General features: G+C 35.8%; 1 protein-coding gene across 1 annotated transcript in view; it reads left to right on the top strand.

Moving 5' to 3' along the window:
- The window catches only part of TMCO5A (transmembrane and coiled-coil domains 5A), a 92,037-nt gene that overhangs the window by 18,721 nt on the left and 50,142 nt on the right, over positions 1–23,174 (top strand). Inside the window, exon 3 of the mRNA XM_021084931.1 lies at positions 2,340–2,438. Coding sequence (XP_020940590.1) covers positions 2,340–2,438 — 99 coding nt within the window. The remainder of the gene's footprint in view (positions 1–2,339; positions 2,439–23,174) is intronic.

Genomic DNA, 23,174 nt, shown 5'->3' with positions numbered 1-23,174 from the left:
AACATGCTCTTCTCCCATCTTAGCTAGCACTTACATTATTTGGGACTTCGACATCAAGTAAAGCCAATCTCTTGGGCTTACTGATGTTTTTATAAAGGCTCCACTCCAGGACTCGATACCACAGACTAAAATTTTCTACTTTAATCCAACATGCTTAGTATCAGTTTTCTTTTGTGCAAACACATCTACAGCAAATGGGTTGGGAAGCTCACCATCTATATCATGTGCAATAAATTATACTTTCCTGAAATGTTCCCTCGCTAAAATATGCTAAGAAAGCTGTGAACAATATTTACAAATAGTTCAGATGTCACAACAAAACACCCACCACTCATGCATTCTTACATTTTGCTATAATAAGTGTGGTAATAGAGGATACTGCTCTTAAACATTAGAAAAGTATTCTTTATAGAGACATAATTGGGGAAAATTCTTTAAATTTATACAAAAATCCCGGATTTTTTTCCTTCCTGAAGAGTCTGCTCTCTTAACTGTCAAGACAGCAGCCTCCATTTCACTTGCTTCCAGCATCTCATCACATAGCAGGCTGTTAGTACTTATTTTTATTTTGGTACATTTTTAATTTCCTGACAAAGCAGAAAACTTTGTTTTTTGCTATTATATACTACTGACATTCTTAAAAACTGATGCAAACTAACAAATGCTATATCACTTCAGAGAAGGAGAAAAGAGTTGCCTTCCATATAAGCCCAATGACTTGATTGTGTTTTAATCTGGGAGGCAACTGGTAGATAGGGTCATTGGAAAAAGGGGACACACAGGGGAGTTAAGTGTGTCTAAAGGCTTAACAAGTAAAAGGAGAAGGGCCTATATTATAACTCAGTTTGCCTGACTCTAGAACCCATATTATTTCAAAATGAGACAAGCATGAAAAGGAGCTTTCAAAGTAAAATGCAGGATACTTGTGGGAGATGCTATTTTGAAAAAAGCAGGAAGAATCTATAAATGTGAAAGATGTCAAAAGTAAGATATTTGAATATTGGGCATATTGATAGTGAAAGAGATCCTTCTATGATATATAAGAAAGATCAGGAAAAAGTGCTACACCAAAAGAGTACTAATAGTTTTCCAATTTAACTATTTTTGATTTTGTTCATAAACCAACATTGAATTTAATATTGCAATACTTGCAAAAATTTGTGATTTTTCTATTTTTCTCTAGCCTGGAGAATCAATCCTATATCATGTTGGTATTTTTTTTTTTTTTTACAAAAAGTGATGAACATATAAAGAGAATCACTTTTTTAATCAGGAACTCAATTTTAAAAATAAAACATCCGTTTCATCGGCTCATTTGCAGCTGCTTGTCTAAGTACAAAAACCTCTCCTTTTACTCTTGGGTCTGTCTTCTAAACTCCACTATTGAGTATTTTGTCCCTTAATTAATTAACCCTGTATTCACATTCTAAAGGTGAGGTGGTACTTTAGAGAAGGAAAACCCTCAATTCTCAATTCCTGTTGATGTAAGCACCATCCTCTCGGCTGCCTTTTTGGCATAGTAAGTACAGAAAACAGAATCAGGTGAAAAAATAAATGTTTTTACCTACCATCAAAACACCTTTCAAGTTCAATACATATTTTTGTTCTATTAATGCCAACACGAATATGCAGGCACAGTGGCAAGGGGTGCTTTAAAATATAGCTCGACAGACCGATTAAAACGCGCTCCTTTTTCTCTGCCAAATTCCTGCCTATGGGGAGCAATTAAATGTGCTGTCCGCGCATTCAAATACTGAATAAGAAGTGAATCTTGTATCTCTACCACTTAGACAAGCATAATTCCAATGGAAAGATTTATCAACAACTCATAGGCAGTTTGGGATTTGGTTTTGTTTGTCAAACAGCACAAGCCCTCACGCTGCATCTGGACTCTGTTACAAAGTCACACAGGGACAGGAACCACAGGAGAAGGGCGCTCATTTTGGCGGATGAACAAGCAAATAAACCCCAACATCAAGGAGGCAGCTTTGAACAAATAAACCACTCTGTACTAGACTGAACACACATAACATTACCCAGGAATATAACCAAACAGCAGAAGAGCTACTTTATTGTGGCTTCTTTGCAGTTAGAGAAGTCATATGTAATTGCAGAAGCCCATAATTGAAAATGTTTTTAAATGTGAATTTATTCCACCAATGCCAAATGAAATCACCAAAGGTTTCCTGTATGATGAAAGACATTTAAGGATAGTTGAAAATAATAACAGGATTACAAATTAGTCAGAAAACAAAATGAACCTAGAAGATTTGATACTGATCTTTTTTTATTTTTAGGTTTAAATTTTTTTTCTCCTCCATCGATTATTTCACGTGTAGGTTTGTGATTACCAGAGAGATAAATGGTTGACGGCTGTTATTACACTGCCCCAGTTACGACACTTCCACCCCGACTGCCTGATTTCAGTGATCTTTCGGGTATGACATTTCGGCTTTGGCCGGGGTCCTCGTCAGCCTCTGAGGCAGAGTCTAAGCAATGATCTTTCTGGGACCTGACTAAATGCCTAGTTAACTACAAGGTTACTCACACTGGAGCAGGTCACAAAGAAACATTCAAGCCCCCAGATGTCTTTCTTCTTGCCTCAAACAAAGCAGATGTCTTAGATTTTGCAAGGCTGTGTGTAATCTATTTTGGCTTTACAATTAAGAAACTATATATTTACCATGTCTTTAGACATTTTGTCCTTGTTGTTTCAAGGGGAATTTTTCTTTCAAGTGCATATAAATCAAATAACATTTGAAACTCTGCAAGTAATGGATGTTTCTTCATATAGATTTAGGATAAAACGTGGGAGGGCAAACTATTTTCTACTTATCAGTTTATTCAGATCACAGATATCACAAGATTATCAAGCATGTTTTTAATAAAACGCAAATCTGTTAATACTATTGAAATTACTGAGCATTTCTATTTTGATATTTACCTTCAAGACTTACACACAGATGAATTCACACTAGGCTGAGAACTGGCAGACAGATTAATATGCCACAGCTTTGTTCTTAATGAATTTTGATGTTTCTGTTTCAATATATAAAAACATTTTCACATGATTATAAAAGAAATATCTTAGTTTCCTGAGAATAAAGAAAAATGAACAATAAACAGTTACCTTAACTGACATTAAGAATATCTGAATAAAACTCTATAGTTATATAGGTTTTGTATACACATACACACACACACACACACACACACACACACACACGTGCATACAGACATATGACAAATATATGTATGGGTATCACATTCTAAAAGGAGTTATATCAATTCAACTAATTTGATACACCTTCACAGACTCTATCCAAAACCCACTTAGAATTTTTTCCAAATATGTTTTTTCATTTCATTCTTTATTGGTTCCAAACATCACAGCCTAGCCTTTAAGTAATCACTGTCTTTAAAGCATTATAAATATTCATTTTTAGACAATAAAGTCTTTAAAAATCCTCTCAAAGAATTTCAAGCTATTGCAAATGGATAAATCACCACACACCTAAGTCTGTATTTGCATAGTTAAATTATGTACTGTAAATATGGAGTCTTTTACTTCTATTATATCAAGGCACACACTGGTTATGTTTCCATGAATCTTTCCTTTAGGTGCTGTAGCATTATCATAATAAAGTAAAATATCCCATATGCTGCTATAGGGGTTCCATTTTCACCTGGGACGGCTCATGCAAAAAAAAAAAAAATGTACTAGGCCTGGAGTCTGAATTCTTTTCACTTCGGTAGCTTATGTCATCTTCTTTGTAGTAATTGAATTGCTCTTGTTCTGTGGATTAATTTTAGCAGACTTTCTCTTACTGGGATAAAGACAAAATTAAAAGCACTTTTGAAACAAACTTAATATATATTATGTTACCACCTCTCTTTTTTAGTATTGTTTCTCTTTTTTCTCTAAAAGTTCACTGAAGTGCTTTGAAGCTTTTTCTAGACTAGAAATTTTAGGATAAAGTTTTACTAAGGAGAAGTTATGCCATCCTGATGTGTCTACCACAATGGCTATAGTCATTATTCTTCTTTAAATTTAAAACGCTACTAAGACAAACACAAGAGTATGAAAAGTTAAGACTTTAGGCAGTTTTTGTAAATTCATGTATATTTATGAGATTTGCTTTTTGGGGTGGGGTTGTCTTGAATCTGATGCAATCACTAAAACATCAGCTGAGTCTCTGTCTTCATAAATGTCTAATTTACAATACGCTGCTAGAAAAAAACAGAAAGAGTTTGTGGAAACCTAAAAAATTTGTACTAAAAAATCAAATTGTATAAAATATAGAATTTCTAATATATAAAATAATCCATAGATCATAGTTGGCCTTTAACATAATATACTTGAATCTCTGTTCAATTATTGGTGGAGAAGCATTATTTTTCTTTTTTTATATTTATTACTTTGTTTTTATTTGGTTTTTGTTTTTAATTTATCTTAGAGTAAATGCATGGGAGGAATTTAGTATTTTACATGACTACATACTTGATTTTTACTTCTGGTGTTCTAAGAAATCAAAGGCGATTTAGAGTACAATAAAGAATAAAAACGTGATCAATTGAATAAAGTATTTCTGTGAAGTCTGAACAAAGTAGAAATCTGAATTGCAGCCCCAAGTATTTAAATAAGCTATTACAAAAGGAGTGCTAGAAAGCATTATATTGTGTGATTTCTTGTGAATAATAGAAATGCTCTCTATCAGATATTTTTGTTTAAATGGAATAAATGTTTGAGAGACGGTGTTCAGCCATTGTAACCTTCCACACCACTAGTATTAGTACTGCTATAACTTCATCTTTTGAAAAGGAGACATACACTAAAGAGAAATTCACAAAGTCATAAAAAAGAAGTGCAATTTAAACCTATCCTCCATCTCCATCATTTGCAAGTTGATCATTTCTCCTATAAGGACATCGATGACAACTTTCAAGCATCCTTATCCTGAGAATTCTCCTGTCAGAGCTAAACAACATTATAGCACTCTTTTAGGATAATATGGTTCCTCCAATTCAGAACACTATGCATTGACAGGGCTCTCAGAAGTTCTTAAAGAAATTAAAGACGGGCATACTATAAATAGACCACCAACGCCTTTATATTAATTGCATCTGCCATCTCCCAAGGATCCTTTGGTATGGCTAGCTAAAGGATAATACAATTTGACCATTATCCACTTAAAGCAATCTAAATACAATCTGTGTTGCACAGAATTAAAATTATATTTGGTGACAATATTCATCAATAAGGATCATACCTAATCATACTGGATTGTTCCTAATTTCCCATTTGTAAACAACATTTCCATTTAGGGGTGGAGGCTGGAGGAGGCATTTCAGATATCTCTCTGTTGGATTCTGTACTGCCAAGAAGAAGCAGCAGTGGACAGAGAGTTAGAAAGCTGGTGAAAGTCCTGAATCACCACTACTTGCATCCCAACAAATGCTGCATGTCTGTAGATCTAGGTATTTTTTATATAAAAAATAGCTAGATTACCTAGGAAGCACTCCACCCTCCTGCAACAATGTGTCCCATCTGAGTAAACATGAATAGGAGGATGTTTCCAGTAAACAATGTGGAATGTAAGCAGAGAGAATGGCACATACAACAGATCTTCACAAATAGTGTTATCCAAGGCAGTATGGCTCAGCCAGAGCCTAATTTTTCTACCATAATAAAGGCTAAATGTGCAAAGTTTTCATCTAAGTGAACAAGAAAATACAAAAAAAATTAAGATTTCAATATTTAACCAGAACATTACCATTTCTAACTTAAATTTTAAATAACTTCTAATAAGAAATTCTGCAAAATTACTCAGATGGCTCCAGAGTAAAACCCGTCCCCAGAAAAATAAAGCAAAAATTTAAAAAAAAGTCTTTGTTTGCTGTTGTTCTAGTAATTTTGATCCATACCATAAAGCATCCTCCTACTGAGTACTGACAGTTCTCTCTTCTGAAGACCACAGTTGAGATACAAAGAACTTCTCCACAAGTGAGTTTTATCTGACTGTACGGTGGTAAAATGCTAGCTACTGTTTACAGAGAATACATGCAATCATATCCAGGATATGAATTAAAAGAAAGAAGTAGTAAATGCATTTTTATGAGAGAAGTATGAAATTTCTATTCTCACTTGCTGAGAAAATCTTAACTTCTGGTAGCTCATTCCTCTACTCACTAAACCTGAGAAATCACAGTGTGGTAACCCAGTTTCACCCTATGTGGAATAAGGGGATCACTGTCGCCAAAATGTGGAACTTCACACTCTACGCTTCTTTTTCTTCTTTCCCTTTTAAATTCTCCCATTGCTGCCAAGAATCGTAAACCTCCTGCAGCAACTCACAGTGTTTTCTTGAAAATAACGATGCTATTAGAACACAATAAGTACATAAACAAATCAATAAAGGCAAAGCGACAGAGTTTTGAATCATCACTGAGAGATGGCAGAAAAAAAAAAAAGAACTTGTCCTCAAAACATAGAAAACTATTTGAAGTTTGCATGAAGATTTTTTTTTTTTAGTTTTCTTCGAACTCTTCATTTTTATGTAAGATACAGTCTCTTAACAATGAAATTTAGTAAATATCAACATATATTTAGACAGAGTGGACAAATGTAAAACTGATAAATCTTCATCATGGCTAGTCTTTATCTGTGCAAGTGTACATTTTGTAGCTACATACGGGTTTAAATTTTTCTAACAAATGTTGTGCTTGTTATCACATTTACTATTATTTATGAAAATCTGAATATTAACTACAAGATGCACCAGGTTTCTGTCGTTTCACCAATTACGCATGCAATGATGCCTATTTAGCATGCAGTGCCTGCTTGATCCGAACTTTCCAGTGGATTTCAGATGACTCTGTCAGCTACACAACCAAGCTAGTTCAAAGGGAGCAAGAAGCACTTGCATCCAAATGAAATCTGTATTTGGTAATTCTTAAAATATCATTTTTTCATGGCTCATAGGCCACATTGCTTACTCAGATAATGCACGTGCCTTTCCTGTGAGGTACTTTTTTGAAATGTGATCTAGGGTCACTTTATGTTAAACTTATCTACTCTACACAGGGGATGAGTAATGCCAGATAAAGCACTGCCATTAAAAACATTTTTATTAAGGAGATTGGGAGAGAAACACTTTAAGCAGTGTTATGGAGCTCTTTGTTGAACCAGGTGGGACATCTATATGAACAGAACCTCTTCAAACCTAGACCTCAGCCACAGCACACCTGGCCTATGTTTGAAAAAGAAAGTCATTCTTGTTTGGCTCCACAATCAGCTACAAAGATCCAAGACAACCTTAATTTATCCATTAAGAAAAGAGGCCCATATTTAAGAGTCATCAGCAATAAAGGAAAATACACTGGATCATTTCAAGTGCATGCTAATCATTTAATGTAATAAATGGAGCAACTCTAATTATCTCCCGAGGAAATGATTTCACACTAAAACAATGGGCATGAAGAGGTTACTTCAGGAGCGTAATACACAGCTGAAAATTACTCATGTGAATCTGGAGGAGATTTCTCTTGCATTTAAGAGAGAGAGAGAGAACTTTTCCCCCCATGTACGCCTAATTCAGTGCTTCCCTAATTCTATGGGATATAGTAAATGGGGTTAAATTTACTACCAACTCTGTGGGGTTCTTTTTTATAACCCCAAGCAAAGCTCCCACCAGGCTCAAGATCAGTGTCCATCACAAATGCTTTGAAAGCTGCTCTCTAATAAGAGGGTATCTGACTCAAATGCAGCAAAACAAATAAATTAGTCTACAGACCGCTATAGCCTCACCACTTCCCTGAAAATCATCAATCTGCTATCTACACTAACCATGACAAAAGGATATCCAGTGAGATGCTTGAAACTATTTTTTTAATGTTTCAATCTGTTGGGACCAACATTTTTAATTCCAAAAAGTCTTTTTAAAAATTATTTCTGCTTGGGTGTGTGTTTCACTTTTTTAACATTGCAAAATTGAGGTTAAAAAGAGCAATAGAAAATTTTGGGAAGAATGAAAAGTTTAATGATGTGGGTAGTTTCCTTGGAAAAGCCAAGTTTAATTATAAGCTTTAAACAGTTTGCTAAATTCCATATTTCTGTTGCCTTATTGTTCTGCGTCTTTTGATGAGACAAACAAAATGAGCACTATCTTTTTAGGCACTTAAAAAACATATTCACATTAAATAAAGTAGCTACAGTGGATGGGCATACAATCCCTCAAAACTAGATAATAGAATGATTTTGATGTCTTTCCAATGCGTTCCTTAAGTAGTCACAATCTAAACAAGAACAACAAAAAAGATAATAGGGACATGATTTTTGAAGAACTCTTCCCCCTAATTCCTCATTGCTTTGCTTCGGGGAATGAAAAGCAGATTAAAAAATTCTCCTCTTCAGAAAGAGCAAAGAATTAGGAAACTCTTTCTGTTTAAGTTCTACATATAACCTAAGACATTCTAAACACATATTTATCGATGTGAAAATAGTGTAAATAAATTCACAAACTCTGTCTCTGTTTCAGTCATATTCAAAGGAATGTTGAATAAAGGATCAATCAGTGTTAGGTTAAAATTGGTAAACAAATTAGAGAATATAAAACAACTGCACAAAATAGAAAACAACGCAGTGCAAAACTGATTAATTCTCTAATCAGTGTGAAGAGCATAACTAGAAATCCTAATTTTGAGGGATAGATTTGCATGTATTTAAAACCAACACCTATGTTTCATAAAAGGGAATGCTTTGGCTTTCTTTTTACCTTAGGATCACTGCTCTCTATCTCTATGTATATGAAAACAACTGATATCAGACATGAAGTTAATTGGAATCAACTGTGCCCGTCTTTATAGGCACACACCGGAATGTGTACCACTCAGGCTTGGCTTACCATAATATTCTCTATGGAATAGTTGACCACAGGATTCTCATTCACAAACAACCAGGTTAAACAGTTAAATGCTAGCAAATCCTGCAGAGCCCTGTGGGAAATTTCACTTTAATCCCGAACTTATAAGAGGACAATCAAAGCCCAAAGCCTGGTAACAAATCTGATCCTCTGTTGCAATCTGCATCCTCATGGGAAGGAAAGAGGTGCTCTCTGTACAAGCCCGAGATGGATAAATACCTAAATGATGAGATAGATGGAGAATGCAGAAGAGGCGTCTAGCCTCAGCCATTCGCTTCCAATTCCATATTATACCGTGAGAGGCAATTCTTGTGCAGCTCAGGAGCAGCCAGTCCTGATTACTAGAAGTTGAAGTGTGGCTTAAGGAATGATTAATGACAGTGTCGGGAGAAAAACAAAGCACAATGAGAGTTATCTCTAATCCACCTGCTTGCAGATGCTATAGTAAGGGAATGAAAATGGCCCCAGTGAGCCCTGATGATAAAAAAAATCAAACTAGAAAGGTGCAAAGCTGTAGATATGTATTAATCTGATATATAAAAACTATGCCTTAGCTTGAATAAAGCATTAGGCATGAATGGAGCCCCATAGGTGATAGATACTGGGCCATAGTGGACTTCACATTGTCTGTATTTTTTAAATCAAACAGAACTGTTCCCTTCAGTATTGCCTTTGACATTAATAGGTTGGTATTTGAAAAGTCACAGTTCACTAGATGAGCAGGCTTGTGAGTGCAAGCTCATTAAATAAACCCCCTTTTCTTGTTGTTCTTAAAAAATATGGTGACACCATACCACCACCTTGTGGTTTCTCTGTGCCTGTACATGCCACTCCCAGAGAGAGGTCTAAAATTCAATCACATTTTCCAAACATATAAATCCAGGTGGAACATAATTATAAGATCGATGGTGTATTTTATAAGCAAGCACATTTATGAGCAGCTTTAACCTAAGACAACACATTGCCAATAAGATCACTGGAGTTTCATAATGTATTTTTGAATGCAATATAAGGTCTCAGCCTGGTCATTCCAATTATATCAGCTCTAATTTCAGGCCACAAGTGTAATGAAAAGCAGAAGACATCAAATATCCATCTGTCTAAATAAAATAAACAAAAATCTCTTTACCTACCTGCTACCCCCAAGTAGTCACTGATTCCCAAATTTGACATAGTCTAAGTAGCAAGGACACTTTAAGTTTTCACAATTTTTCTACATGTGGAAAGATTCCAGGAAAATGAAATGTATATGTGCCTTCTTCTAAAAAAAAAAAAAAAAGGCTGGTTTTTGTTCATGTCCCCAGATGTATGTCAGGAGAACACTAAGGACCTTTTTATAATGAATTTTCATATACAGAGATTTTGTTGGTTCACTATGCATTAGCCTTTTGATAAGAACTTAATTCCATGGATGCAATAGCAGTTAGTAATTCCATTTGGGATGCAGTCACTCCTGTTAGAAGGTAATGATAGATGATCCCTGATCCATCTGGCCTCTAGAGACCGACTTATTCCCAGGTTGGGAAAGCCGATTCTGCTTTTGTCCAAAATGCTAAATGCCTATTGCATTCTCTCCCCTTTAATCTAACTAGCAACAAGTTAAATACTAATTCATATTTCATGCAAGTTTTTTAATATTGAAAGTCTAATGAAGATTTAGCGTTCCGTTTTTTAACAAGGCTGACATTACTGTTGAAAGAAAGCAAATACATTATTTTAATTAATATCAATTCATAAGTGCTCCTGATTTATATATTAAACAAAGAGAGAAAGTGTCTTGTCATACACTACAATTGATTCTGTATTCACCCATCATTTACTCAGAGCCCGTTTCCCCCCTTCTTCCATGGGAAATGCATGATGGAAACTGCCATGTAGAATTGTGTGTCTCTCACACACAGTTAACGCTGCGCTGTGATCACCTCACCCCTTATTTGCTTATGACGAGCTTCAAGTCACTTCTAGCCAACCGGGATTGTCTCTCCCTGACATCTTCTACTATCAAATAAGCAGCCTCTATTGTTTTAAGCTTAATGCCTTTGTGTATGGCATAGACTTCCAATAATCGCAGAGAGCCTGACAATACATGTGTTATAAAGGCATAATGTTAGGCCAAAGGAGGTAATTAATAATAGCAGTTTAATGCAGCTGGGAACAAGAAATGCCTTACAGACCAAAGCATTTTCAGCCATTTAGTCAAGTACAGAATTAGCAAGATGACAAGGATCTGAACGGAGAAACAAATGCCCTGCCTTACACATAAGGACACAGTAGAGTAGGCTATTGGGAAAATTTCAGAATTTTGGAAGATGCTCTGATCCCATCAGACTTTCATTAAACTGAACATTATCTATTACCTAAACTCTGTGGAATTTGTATCTTCTTCCCTTCAGTTCGAATTATCTTCTTCTGCAACCAAAATCTTGTTTTCTTCTTGTGAAATCTCTACCCCAAAGTGCAAGGCTCTCATCTTGCTTCCTTACCTTTCCCTAGACCCATGCCAACATATATACTCCAAAAGTTACTTATGTCAGTTTCTAAAGAAATGTAATTTTAAAAGAGAGAGAGAGACCAAGGCACTTCACATTCTATGCCTTGAATAAAAAAAAAAAAATTCTCTGATCTATACTGCTATATGCCTGCCCCAGAAAGACCCCAGAGGTAAAGATAGAGCCCAAAAGATATCCTGTAGGTGGGCCATTGGGAGGGGGAGGAACCCAGTACTTATGTGGAAATGCTTTTAAGCCAAAGAAAGGATTTCATTTCTTCTTAATTGTTGGGCTGTGGTACAATCCAGTAATTATTTTGTCCCCAGTTACATGACAAAAAAAACAAAACAAAACAAAACAAAAAAACTTCTCTTACTCCTTTATGTCTGAATCACTCTAACCCATGATGCTGGCTGCTGTTTCTGGAGAGAAACATTCCCAAGTCCCAAGTCAAGATATTAATTCCACTCCATTTTTAAGAGAAAAATACATCTTTTGCCAAGAGCAAGACAATTGGGACCGTGAGAGAGGACGTGACCTGGAATACCAGCCAAATTCCTCTCCAGTTAAAACCCAGTCCCTTCATTCAGTCAGTTTAAATCTCAAGGTATGTTTGTCTTTCTGGACTGTACTGAGGCTCCATCTCTGGCAGTGGAATGGCTTCTTCCCCTAGCTTCCTGAGAGACAGAAATGGCTTTCGTGTTTCTTGCATATATATGTGTCACCAGCAGTGTCACCTAGGATGTAGAAAGATGCTTCAGAAATCACCATGCCAAAGAAAGCTCCACCCCAACAGGAATGCCAGTTACAATTATACTCTATAAAATCAGGCCTCACCCAACTTATTTACCTGGCATGATTATTTATCTGGCATTATACTGCAGCAGTAACCCAGGGAGTTGCTTTGTATTTACTCTGTTACCACTCTTGTTTTGCACTAACTCTAAATAACTTGTGTCACTTTCTATGTCCCATTTCCAGATGGAAGATAAGACGTTATTTCTGCTTCAGTGCAAAATCTTAACAGCTGATGTAAGGAGGTGTTCAGATTCCTATCTAAATTACATGCCAAACATTCTGCATTAGCATTGTTAGGCGGGTTATTTATCTACAACCTGAATATATTTCCAGGATATCAAATGATGACTTATAAGCTATCTCCCAAGATGTGATGTGCAAGCCTAGAGCACCGTAAGAAAAATTTTAAAACCACCTCCACTGAACATCTTAGCTTAGAAAAATGGATTCAACAGAGTTCTATTTACCTTAATTAGCACAAATCCTAGCCATATTTGTTTATAACACTGTGTTAGTGAAACAGTTATGAAGCTGTCTACAAGGCCAGTGGGTATGCAAGGAAAACTACACAGTCATTACTACCCAGTAGAGGGCAAACACATTGTATTTTATTGCTAATTTGGACCAAATCCCTGTAATTTGGTGTTTAAAGATTGTGCATGGGTTATGAGCATACAGTTGTTGAATAAATGTACCATGGTATGTTTTTAGCATCTGTGGATGTTCTAATTGAAAAATATTCTCCCTTTTGTATAGCTTAATGAAATGTGTCGTGTATTCAGGAATTCCAACAAGGTATACTATTTGGAAGAGAAATCACAGAAGAATGTGCTTGTGCTGTCTAGAACTCCCATGCTCGGCTAGAATGTGAAAAGGAAAAAAAAATTAAAAACAAAACAAAACAAAAAACTAGATTCAGATGGACAAAGGTTTTTTGTTTTTCATTTCTCATTTGATCTTCAGCCTCCCTTTGTTAAGAATGAGGCTCTATGCCTCCTCCACATCACCCCAAGGTTTTTTCTCTCCTCAAGTGGAAGAAGGTAGTTGGGGCCAGTGTGTCGTGTTATTCCATTAGTTTATGTTTTAGGACTAAGAAGAGATATTTCTGTGTTATAAATTATTTATAAACACAAGAACAAAGGGAGGCTGTCAGGGCTGCTGCTACTTTGAGAAAATAAAAAAAAAATGATGAATCTATGGAGAATCCAATTTGATAAAGAGGGAGGAGATGCAACTGCTAATTATTAACATCCATCTGCAGACAGAGACCTGAGAGCAGAGAATTAGATGGATACATTTACATCTGTCTGTCACCAAAAGAAATCTCACTAATGGTATTCCTCACTGTCACCAAACTCTTCCCATCCAGTTTAGAGAGCCTTGGAGACATGTGAAGATATTTTAATCAACAGCAGAGCATGGAACTTCAGAAATGGACATTCAAAAAACAACTTCTCTTCCTTCCATACTCTTTCCTCCCCTCTGAAAAACATTAAAAAAAAAAAAAAAAAAAAAAACTTAAAGTGGCATAGTCTTTATCTTTATACCTGGTTGATATGGGAGTCAGCAAGTTTTAAAAACTTTTCTATTTAAGCCACTGCAAGTCAAACCATCACTGATATCAAGAACAGTGTGGAGGCAAAGGCACAATGAAGGATTTCCAGAAAAAAAGGGGGGCTTCTGATGTGAGAAATAAAATTTTTTTTTTATTTTATTTTTGTCACTGAGCCTACCTCTTGTCTCCTGGACATTGCTTTCATCAACAGGAAGGAACTGAAAATGGGATGCTTTTTGAAAACTCAAGATCCTGGGCTGCTGCCTTTCTTTCTTGAAAGGGGCAGAGGGGAAGGATAAATATATTAAGAATTCGTCAAAGGAAAAGAAATGCTCTATGCCTGTGTGCCGCTTGCTGATGACGGAGGCGGGGAATCAACTCTTTTTCCTGCACATTAGCTTAAATCTAGAGGCCCTTGAAAGGGGTTGCAATTTCAACTTTGCCCTTATCATCTTATTTTCAGTAGCAAGGTCATCTATACTGGGAGGTTTCAAATCACCTTTGAAAAATTTAGGGCACTATTTTTATCTATCACCCTTCTACACACAAGCCTTGGGCTGGTTCCCATATCTGCTATTCATAGATTTGGCCGTTTTCAGCCTGGATTTTTGATGTGTTGTCCCTCATGTGATTTTTTTCCCATTTGGCCTAAATTAACCAGACAGGGTATGGGAAAAAGGTTTTTTCCAATTCTCTTACTTTGTCACATATTTTTAAATCAGGCAGGAGGAAAGAGTGGTGTGGCTCTTTCCAAAATTTTGAAGATGATACTTTATAGTTTTTTTGCACTGTTGAGACCTTTATAAAGTAAGACTTTCTGACAAAATCACACAGCTGTTAGTCCAAACCAGATTTGGGTTTTCTTTAAACATCATTGTGTTTTTAATTGAAATTTTACCAGTTAATAAAGCTGTTTAACAAATTTTATAAGCTTATTTAAAGAATTTGGGAAACACAGGTTTAAGAAAATGGGAATGACTATCCATTCCTAAGATTTATATAAATGTTTAATTTAGTATTTTGTGCTAGAAATAATGACTATATACAGGAAGCAAAACTAATATCAGAGAAAAAGACGTAAAATAAAAATTAAAAAGCCAACCATAATTTGTGTTCTTTCTGCATAGACACAACTCCAAAAATGGGAGAGGTGGAAAGACTGTTAGATATTTTGTAATTATCTACAAAGTCGATTTTGATCAAATTTTTGAATACTATATAATAATGAAAAAGAGATGTTTAAAAAATATTTTCCCTCATGTTCAGTTATCATTAAAGTCACTGGTTTTTACCAGAAAAGTGAAATGCTCGAAACAAGCCTGCAGGTCTTTACTGAGTTCCATACAATGGAGAGCTGACCATGAATTTAATGGGGTTACATGTGGTGAATTGGAATAAATGAACCTGTTTTTCATAGCATTTTTTTAGAAAGGTACAGAGAAAGTTAATCAATGTAACATCTAAAGGAAATATTTGAGAACTGTCCATTGCTTTTTTTTCTTTCTTTTTTTTTTTTTTGTCTTTTGTCTTTTTAGGGCTGCACCCACAGCATATGGAGGTTACCAGGGTAGGGGTCCAATCTGCCAGTCTATGCCACAGCAACATGGGATCGGAGCTGTGTCTGCCACCTACACCACAGCTCACGGCAATACCGGATCCTTAACCCACTGAGCAAGGCCAGGGATCGAACCCATGTCCTCATGGATACCAGTTAGGTTCATTAACCACTGAGCCCCCACAGCAAATGGAGGTTCCCAGGCTAGGGGTCCAATCTGCCAGCCTATGCCACAGCCACCGCAATGCAGTATCCGAACCTTGTCTACCACCTACACCACAGATCGTGGCAACAATGGATCCCTAACCCACTGAGCAAGGCCAAGGATTGAACCCGCATCCTCATGGATACTAGTCTGGTTCATTAACCACTGAGCCATGATGGGAATTCCCAAGAACTGTTCATTTCTAATTTTTCCCACTTTTCATTTATTATCTTAACTGTGTGTAGAGATATATAGAAATTGCAGAAGAAGCTTTACCAACATGGTTTACCAGATATCAGAGTTAGACAGGGATCTTGGGGCCTAGGCACCCAGGAAATACTGCAGAACAGAGGGGCTGCTGTGGGAACATGCGGGCTAGAGAAGTGGCTCAAGGTGGGAGACCTGTTAGTGTCTGGAATACAAACCTTGCTTTCCAAAGGAACACAATTCCTGTTCTCCAAACCTGTGAAACTTTGACAAAGAAGGAGGAAATAACTGAGATCTGGGGGAGTTGGGCAAGAAATGAAAGAAACAAAAGTAGATTAATAGAAGAGGACTGAGGAAGGTAGAAAGATGACTCTGGGATCAGTACCTGGAAACATGGCACTTGAATCCAATAACCTTTTATTTTGAAAGTAAATGTCCAGAGGTGTATCTCAGGGGCTTTCTTCTACATGTGAAATTCAGATACTGGGGTTCTGATAATACCTCACTAAGTTTAAAGACAAGCAAAAGATCCTGGGGGGAAAAAAGGGTTGACTTGAGATGCAAGAAACTCGCCTCCCCTTCTAACTAGCTTGTGACTTGAGCAAAAACACTTCACATTTCTAGGCCTCTGCTTCATCATACGTAAGCAAAACCTGAAATACAGACTTCTTGTAAGAGTCTTATTACAGGAGGGCTACATTCAGGTGATAAAGGAAGAAACTGAAGAAAAGTCAAAGGCGTTAGCTCTTAAAATTATATGTTCTTAGGCTTTAGACTAAGAATACTTTAACATTTTCTCTCTCTCTCTTTCTCCATACACATGTACATTTGAAAAACAACATGCACAGACTTCTTTTGGATATTAATTATACCACAGATTACAGAAAAGTATATGTTCAATTTTTTTTCACTTTTTTCCTATGTAGACACCTAAGTTTCATAAAACAAAAATTACATTTGAAGACTGACAATAAAAAAGTTCTCTACCAAGTTTCCTTAATCTAACTTTAAGAAGCCCAATCAGTTTTTTCAACAACTGAACTGTAGGTCTATAGAAGGCTCTGAATCTCAGTACAGTAGACAGAACACAATAAATACTTGATGATGGTACTCTGAGTCCTAAAGATGAGAATAAGAGAAAGGGAAATGCATGCCCTTGTAAAGAATAATTTTCCCAAATTTATGTGAATTAATATTAAGATAACAAGATAAATTTGTTAAGCCTTTCAACTAAACACCTTGTCCAAAAACTAATATCATTCATCTCTATGGGTGCTTCTCTCTCAGACCACACATTGAGCTTATTTCCTCTATATCTGAATCACTCATTTCTTTGTTCCCACTAGTCGCCACACCCATAGTGTTCCTCACTGACTCTCCTCTTCTCCATATCCAGATTCTATTTGCCCCTCTGGCTTAGCTCCCACATAAGGTAAACATATCTCGAGTTTTTCCTAAGATAGTATGAATTTATAGCTACTGGCTCAACAGAAATATTAACAGACCTTCCTTTTGCTTTTTAGTTTAGACAATAAATTCCACAGTCACTGTTTTGTTATCAAATTATTCCTTCTTAGCTCCAAATACACCCTTCTTTTCTCTATTTGTGATACTGGAACTGGACCCGGTAAATGTCCTCCTTTGACAGGCGCCACAGTAGAAGACACTGAAGGGACAAGACCAAATGACCTCTCTTCCTGGTTCTGCTTTTTTTTTTTTTTTTTCTCCTTTCTCCCACCACAGGGGGCAGGAGATGGCTTTCTGGCTGGTTGTGTGCAGGCATTCAGAGCAGATGTCACCCAGCAGGTTTCAACCATACACACGCAGGTGGTTTTTGCATGAGTTTTGTTGGCACCCAAGACACTGTTTCCTGCTCACCAGCATCTCAGCAAACTTCTGTGCCATCCAGGGAGGCAAAAGAAGTGCTCACAAATCCAGTTTCCGCCTCTTTCAAAAGAAGCATAAAATTAACACAATAGACAAACCTCTAACTGCACAATGCTACAATAAGACATATTAATAAGACAATACCCCTTGGACTCAGAGAACATAATGTGTTTTTCAAAAATAAGTTTCTAATGATTCAAAAACCTAGAATACAAAAATTAAAACTAGCTGATAAACTGAACGAGAAAAAGTTGCCTAGAGTGTGGAATTACAAATACATATGCTTGTTTGGCTAATGGATTATACAGTAGACACCCTTATCCTGGCGGGATATGTTCCAAGACCACCGGTGGATGCTGAAACCTCATATGTAGTACCAAACCATATTTACTATGGGTTTTTTTCCAATGTACATATACCTATGATAAAGTTTAATTTATAAAATTAGATACTGCAAGAGAGTAACAATAATAATAATAAAATTGAACTGCAGCAATACACTGTAATAAAATTTATGTAAATGTGGTTTCTCTCTCTCTATCTCAAAATACAGCTGACCCTTGAACAACATGAGTTTGAACTGTGGGTTCGTTTATACATTGATTTTTTTCAGTAATTATATTGGAATAATTTTTGAGATCATTGACAATTTGAAAAAAACTTGCAGATGAATTGCATAGTCTAGAAATACTGAAAAATTAGGTATATCATAATTGTATAAAATATATGTAGATATACATATAAGATATAAAATATATGTTAACCAACTGTTTATATTATCCATAAGGCTTTCAGTCAACAGTAGGCTATTAGTTAAGTTTGGGGGAATCAAAAGTTATATGTGAATTTTTGATTGCATAGGTGATTGGCACCCCAAACCCCCATGTTGTTCAAGGGTCAACTGTATTTCATACGAACTTATTGCCTTTTCCATTTTAACTAGGCACTTTCCACACACTGTGGCCCTAAGTTTCACAGTTTGAGGTGCAACACCAATACTAGCACAAATTTCTTTTTCCTTCTTCATAATTTCATGGATAAAAGATTCATTCTTACTGTGGATCTCAGCAACCACAGCGTATGATTTTCTTTTTCTCCTTAATAAGTCACAAACTTTTGCCTTTTTGTGTAAAGGGAGCACTTTACAGCTCCTCTTTGGCATATCTGAATTTCCAACATCACTACTCCTGTGCTTTGGGACCACTATTAAGTAAAATAAGGATTACTTAAACACAGCACTGAATATTAGGATAGTTAATCTGATAACTGAAAGGGGTGCTAAGTGACTAGTAAGTTACACTGGACAAAGGGATGATTAGTTTCCTGGACAGGATGGAATTTGTGTACTGGGACAGTAAGGTTTCACCCCACTAGCCAACACATTGTGAAATTTAAAACATGAATTGTTTATTTCTGGAATTTTCCAATTAATATTTTTGGACCATGGTTACCAGCACATAGCTGAACGTGAAACCACAGATAATGGAGCCTAGAATATATCTTTTTAAACCACTGTATTATAATTTCCCTTAAGATAGAGCAAGAATTTTAGCTTGGCAATCTACATTTAGTATTGACAAGAAAATATTGATTGGAAAAGAGGCATGCCAAACAGTACTAAAATTAGGTAACATGGGAATCTTCCAGGTTTTAACTCCAAACTGTCTTTGAAAAGTCAAAGAAGTTAGAATCCTAATAGTTCCCTGAAGAGAGATGTGATCTCTACAAAATAGCTCAGCTAAATCTAAAGCAGACCATGGTGGATGACAAATCCACTGTAAGACAGAGTCTAAAATGGCAATAAATACATACTTATCAATAATTACCTTACGGAGTTCCCATTGTGGCTCAGTGGTAATGAACCCAACCAGGATCCATGAAGACATGGGGTTGATCCTTGGCCTTGCTAAAGGATCTGGAGTTGCCATGAGCTGTCATGTAGGTCACAGACATGGCTCAAATCTGGAGTTGTTGTAACTGTGGTGTAGGTCACAGATGCAGCTCAGATGTGGCATTGCTGTAGCTGTGATATAGGCCAGCAGCTACAGCTCCAATTCGACACCTAGCCTGGGCACTTCCATATGCCATGGGTGTGGCCCTAAAAAGACAAAACAAAACAAATAATAATAATAACCTTAAATGTCAATGGACTAAATGTTCTGATTAAAAGATAGAGAATATTAGATTAATAAAAAAAAAAAAAGACAGACAACTTATGCTGCTTCCAAGAGACTCACTTTGGACAAAGGACACATAGACTGACAGTGAGCGCATGGAATAAGATACTTCATGCAAATTAAAACAAGAAAGTGGAGGTAGAAATATTCCTATCAGACAAAACAGACTTCAAAGCAAAATACATAAAGAAAGACAAAGAAAGAAATCATATAATGATAAAAGGACCAATACGAGAAGAGGATATTACACTTGGTAAAATATACGCACCCAATAAATATGACAGGAATACAGTAATAGTAGGAGACTTTAACACCCCCACTGACATCAATGGACAGATCTTTTAGACAGAAAATCAGTAAGGCAACAGAGATACTAAATAACACAATAGAAGAGTTAGACTTAATTGATATCTCTAGGACACTACATTCAAAAAAACAAAATATATATTCTTTTCAAGCAAACATGGAACATTTCTTAGGATAGACCACATACTAGGACATAAAATAAGCCCCAACAAACTTAAGAGAATAGAAATTATTTCGAACATCTTCAAAATCAACTATAGGGGAAAAAACTATCACATGGAGACTAAAAAACATGCTACTAAAGAGCCGGCAGGTCCATAACGAAATTGAAGAGGAAATCAGAAAATACCTTGAGATAAATGACAGTGAAAACATAACCTCAGGAGTTCCAGCAGGTTAAGAGCCAGAATTGTTTCTGTGGCAGTGCCACTTCTATCCTCAGCATAGTACAGTGGGCTAAAGGATCTAGCATTGTTACAGCTGTGCTCTAGGTCACAGTTCAGGCTTAGATTCAGTCCCTTGCCTGGGAACTTCCATATGCTGAGGGTGCAGTCATTAAAAAAAAAAAAAAAAAAAAAAAAGAATTGAAAAAAAAGAGATCTTTTTTTTTTTAAGGAAAGCATAACCTTATAAAATCTATATGATGCAGCAAAAGCAGCTCTAAGAGGGAAGTTCACAGAGCCACAGGTCTTCCTCAAGAAACAAGAACAATCTCAGAAACCTAACCAACCATCTAAAATAACTAGGAAGGAGTTCCTGTCATGGTGCAGCAGAAATGAATCCAACTAGGAACCATGACGTTGCGGGTTTGATCCCTGGTCTCGTTCAGTGGGTTAAGGATCCAGCATTGCCGTGAGCTGTGGCGTAGGTTGCAGATGCGGCTTGGATCTGGCATTGTTGTGGCTCTGGCATAGGTCAGTAGCTGTAATTCCAATTAGACCCCTAGCCTGGGAACCTCCATATGCCGTGCGTGCGGCCCTAAAAAGATAAATAAACAAATAAACAAATAGGAAAAGAAGAACAAAAAAAAAAAAAAAACACAACCAGCAGAAGGAAATAATAATAATGATAAGGGAGGAAATAAATAGAGAATTAAAAAAATAAAAGATCAATAAAGCCAAGATCTATTTTTTGAAAAGATAAACAAAACTGACAAACTTCTAGCTAGGCTCAGCAAGAAGAAAAAAGAGAGAACTGAAATGAACAAAATAAGAAGTAAAAGAAGAGAAACAACTGATATCACAGAAATACAAAAAAAAATTAGAAAATACTATGAACAGTTATATGCCAACAAATTGGACAACATGAAAGAAATGCACAAGTTTCTAGAAGCATACAGCCTGCCAAAATTGAGTCAAGAAAAAGCAGATAATTTGAACAGACTGATTATTAAAAGTGAAATAGAAACTGTAATTTAAAAAAAATCTCCCTCCAAACAAAGTCCAGGACCAGATGGCTTCACTGTGGAGTTTCACCAAACATATAAAGAAGAATTTATATCAATCCTTCTCAAATTATTCAAAAAGACTGGAGGAGGGAACACTCCCAGAGTCATTTTATGAAGCTACCATCTGATATCTTTTATGAATATAGATAAAAAATCCTCAACAAAATATTAGCAAACTGAATCCAACAATACATAAAAAGGATCATCATACACCATGATCAAGTTGGATTCATTCCAGGGTCACAAGGATGATTCAGCATACACAAATCAATCAATGTGACACAGTATATTAACAAAACAAAAGACAAAACCCACATGATATCTCAACAGATGTAGAAAAAGCAGTTGATAAAATTTAACATCCATTTATAATAAAAGCTCACACTAAAGTGGATATAGAGAGAACATATCTCAACATAATAAAAGCCATTTATGGAAAATCCACAATCAATGTAATACTCAATGGTGAAAAGCTGAAAGCCCTTCTACTAAACCCTGAAACAAGACAAGGATGCCCACCTTCACCACTTCTTCTCAACACAGTGTTAGAAATTTTAACCACAGGAATCAGACAAGAAAAAGAAATTAAAAGTATCCAAATTGGGAGGGAGAAAGTAACATTGTCAATATTTGCAGATGACATATAAAATGACTAAAAAGGCCACACAAAAACTATTAGAACTAATAAATGAATTCATCAAGGTATCAAGATACAAGATTACTGTATAGAATTTTTTTTGCATTTCTCGGCACTAAAAATAAAATTTCAGAAAGACAAATAAAATCCCATTTAAAATTGAATCCAATAAAACCCCTGAAAATGAGCCTAGCCATTGACAAAGGAAATTAAAGATTATTTGGAAAAATGGAAAAACGTCCCATGTTTTTAGATTGGAAGAATTAATACTGTTAAAATGGCCAAACTACCCAAAGCAATCTACAGATTTAGTGCAATCCCTATCAAAATACCCATATTTTTCACATGACCAGAACAAATAATGCTAAAATTTATATAGAACCACAAAGACCCAGAATTTCCAAAGCAATCCTGAGGAAAAGAACAAAGCTGGAGGTATAACCCTCCTAGACTTCAGACAATACTACAAAGCTACAGCAATCAAAACAGCATGGTGTTGGCACAGAAAGAAACATACAGACCAGTGAAATAGAATAGAGAGCCCAGAAATAAACCCACACACCTATTTTCAATTAATCTATGACAAAGGAGGCAAGAATATATAATGGAGAAAATAGAGTCTCTTCAGCAAGTTGAGCTGGAAAAGCTAAACAACTTCATATAAACCTATGATATTAGAATACTTCCTCATACTGTATACAAACATAAACTCACAACAGTTTAAAGACCTACATGTAAGATATAACACCATAAAATTCCTAAAAGAGAACTCAAGGAAAACATTCTCTGACATAAATCATACCAATATTTTCTTAGATCACTTCCTAAGGCAAAAGAAATAAAAGGAAAAAATAAACAAATGGCACCTAATTGAACTAATGGCTTTTTCACAGCAAAGAAAACCATCAACAAAACAAAAAGACAACCTACAGAATGGGAGAAAATATTTTCAAATGATATGACTGATAGGGAGTAATATCTAAAATATAC

The sequence above is a fragment of the Sus scrofa genome, chromosome 1 (assembly GCF_000003025.6).
Source record: "Sus scrofa isolate TJ Tabasco breed Duroc chromosome 1, Sscrofa11.1, whole genome shotgun sequence".
NCBI lineage: Eukaryota > Metazoa > Chordata > Mammalia > Artiodactyla > Suidae > Sus > Sus scrofa.
The sequence above is the reverse complement of the archived record's forward strand: the minus strand, read 5'-3'. Positions and strand labels throughout refer to the sequence as shown.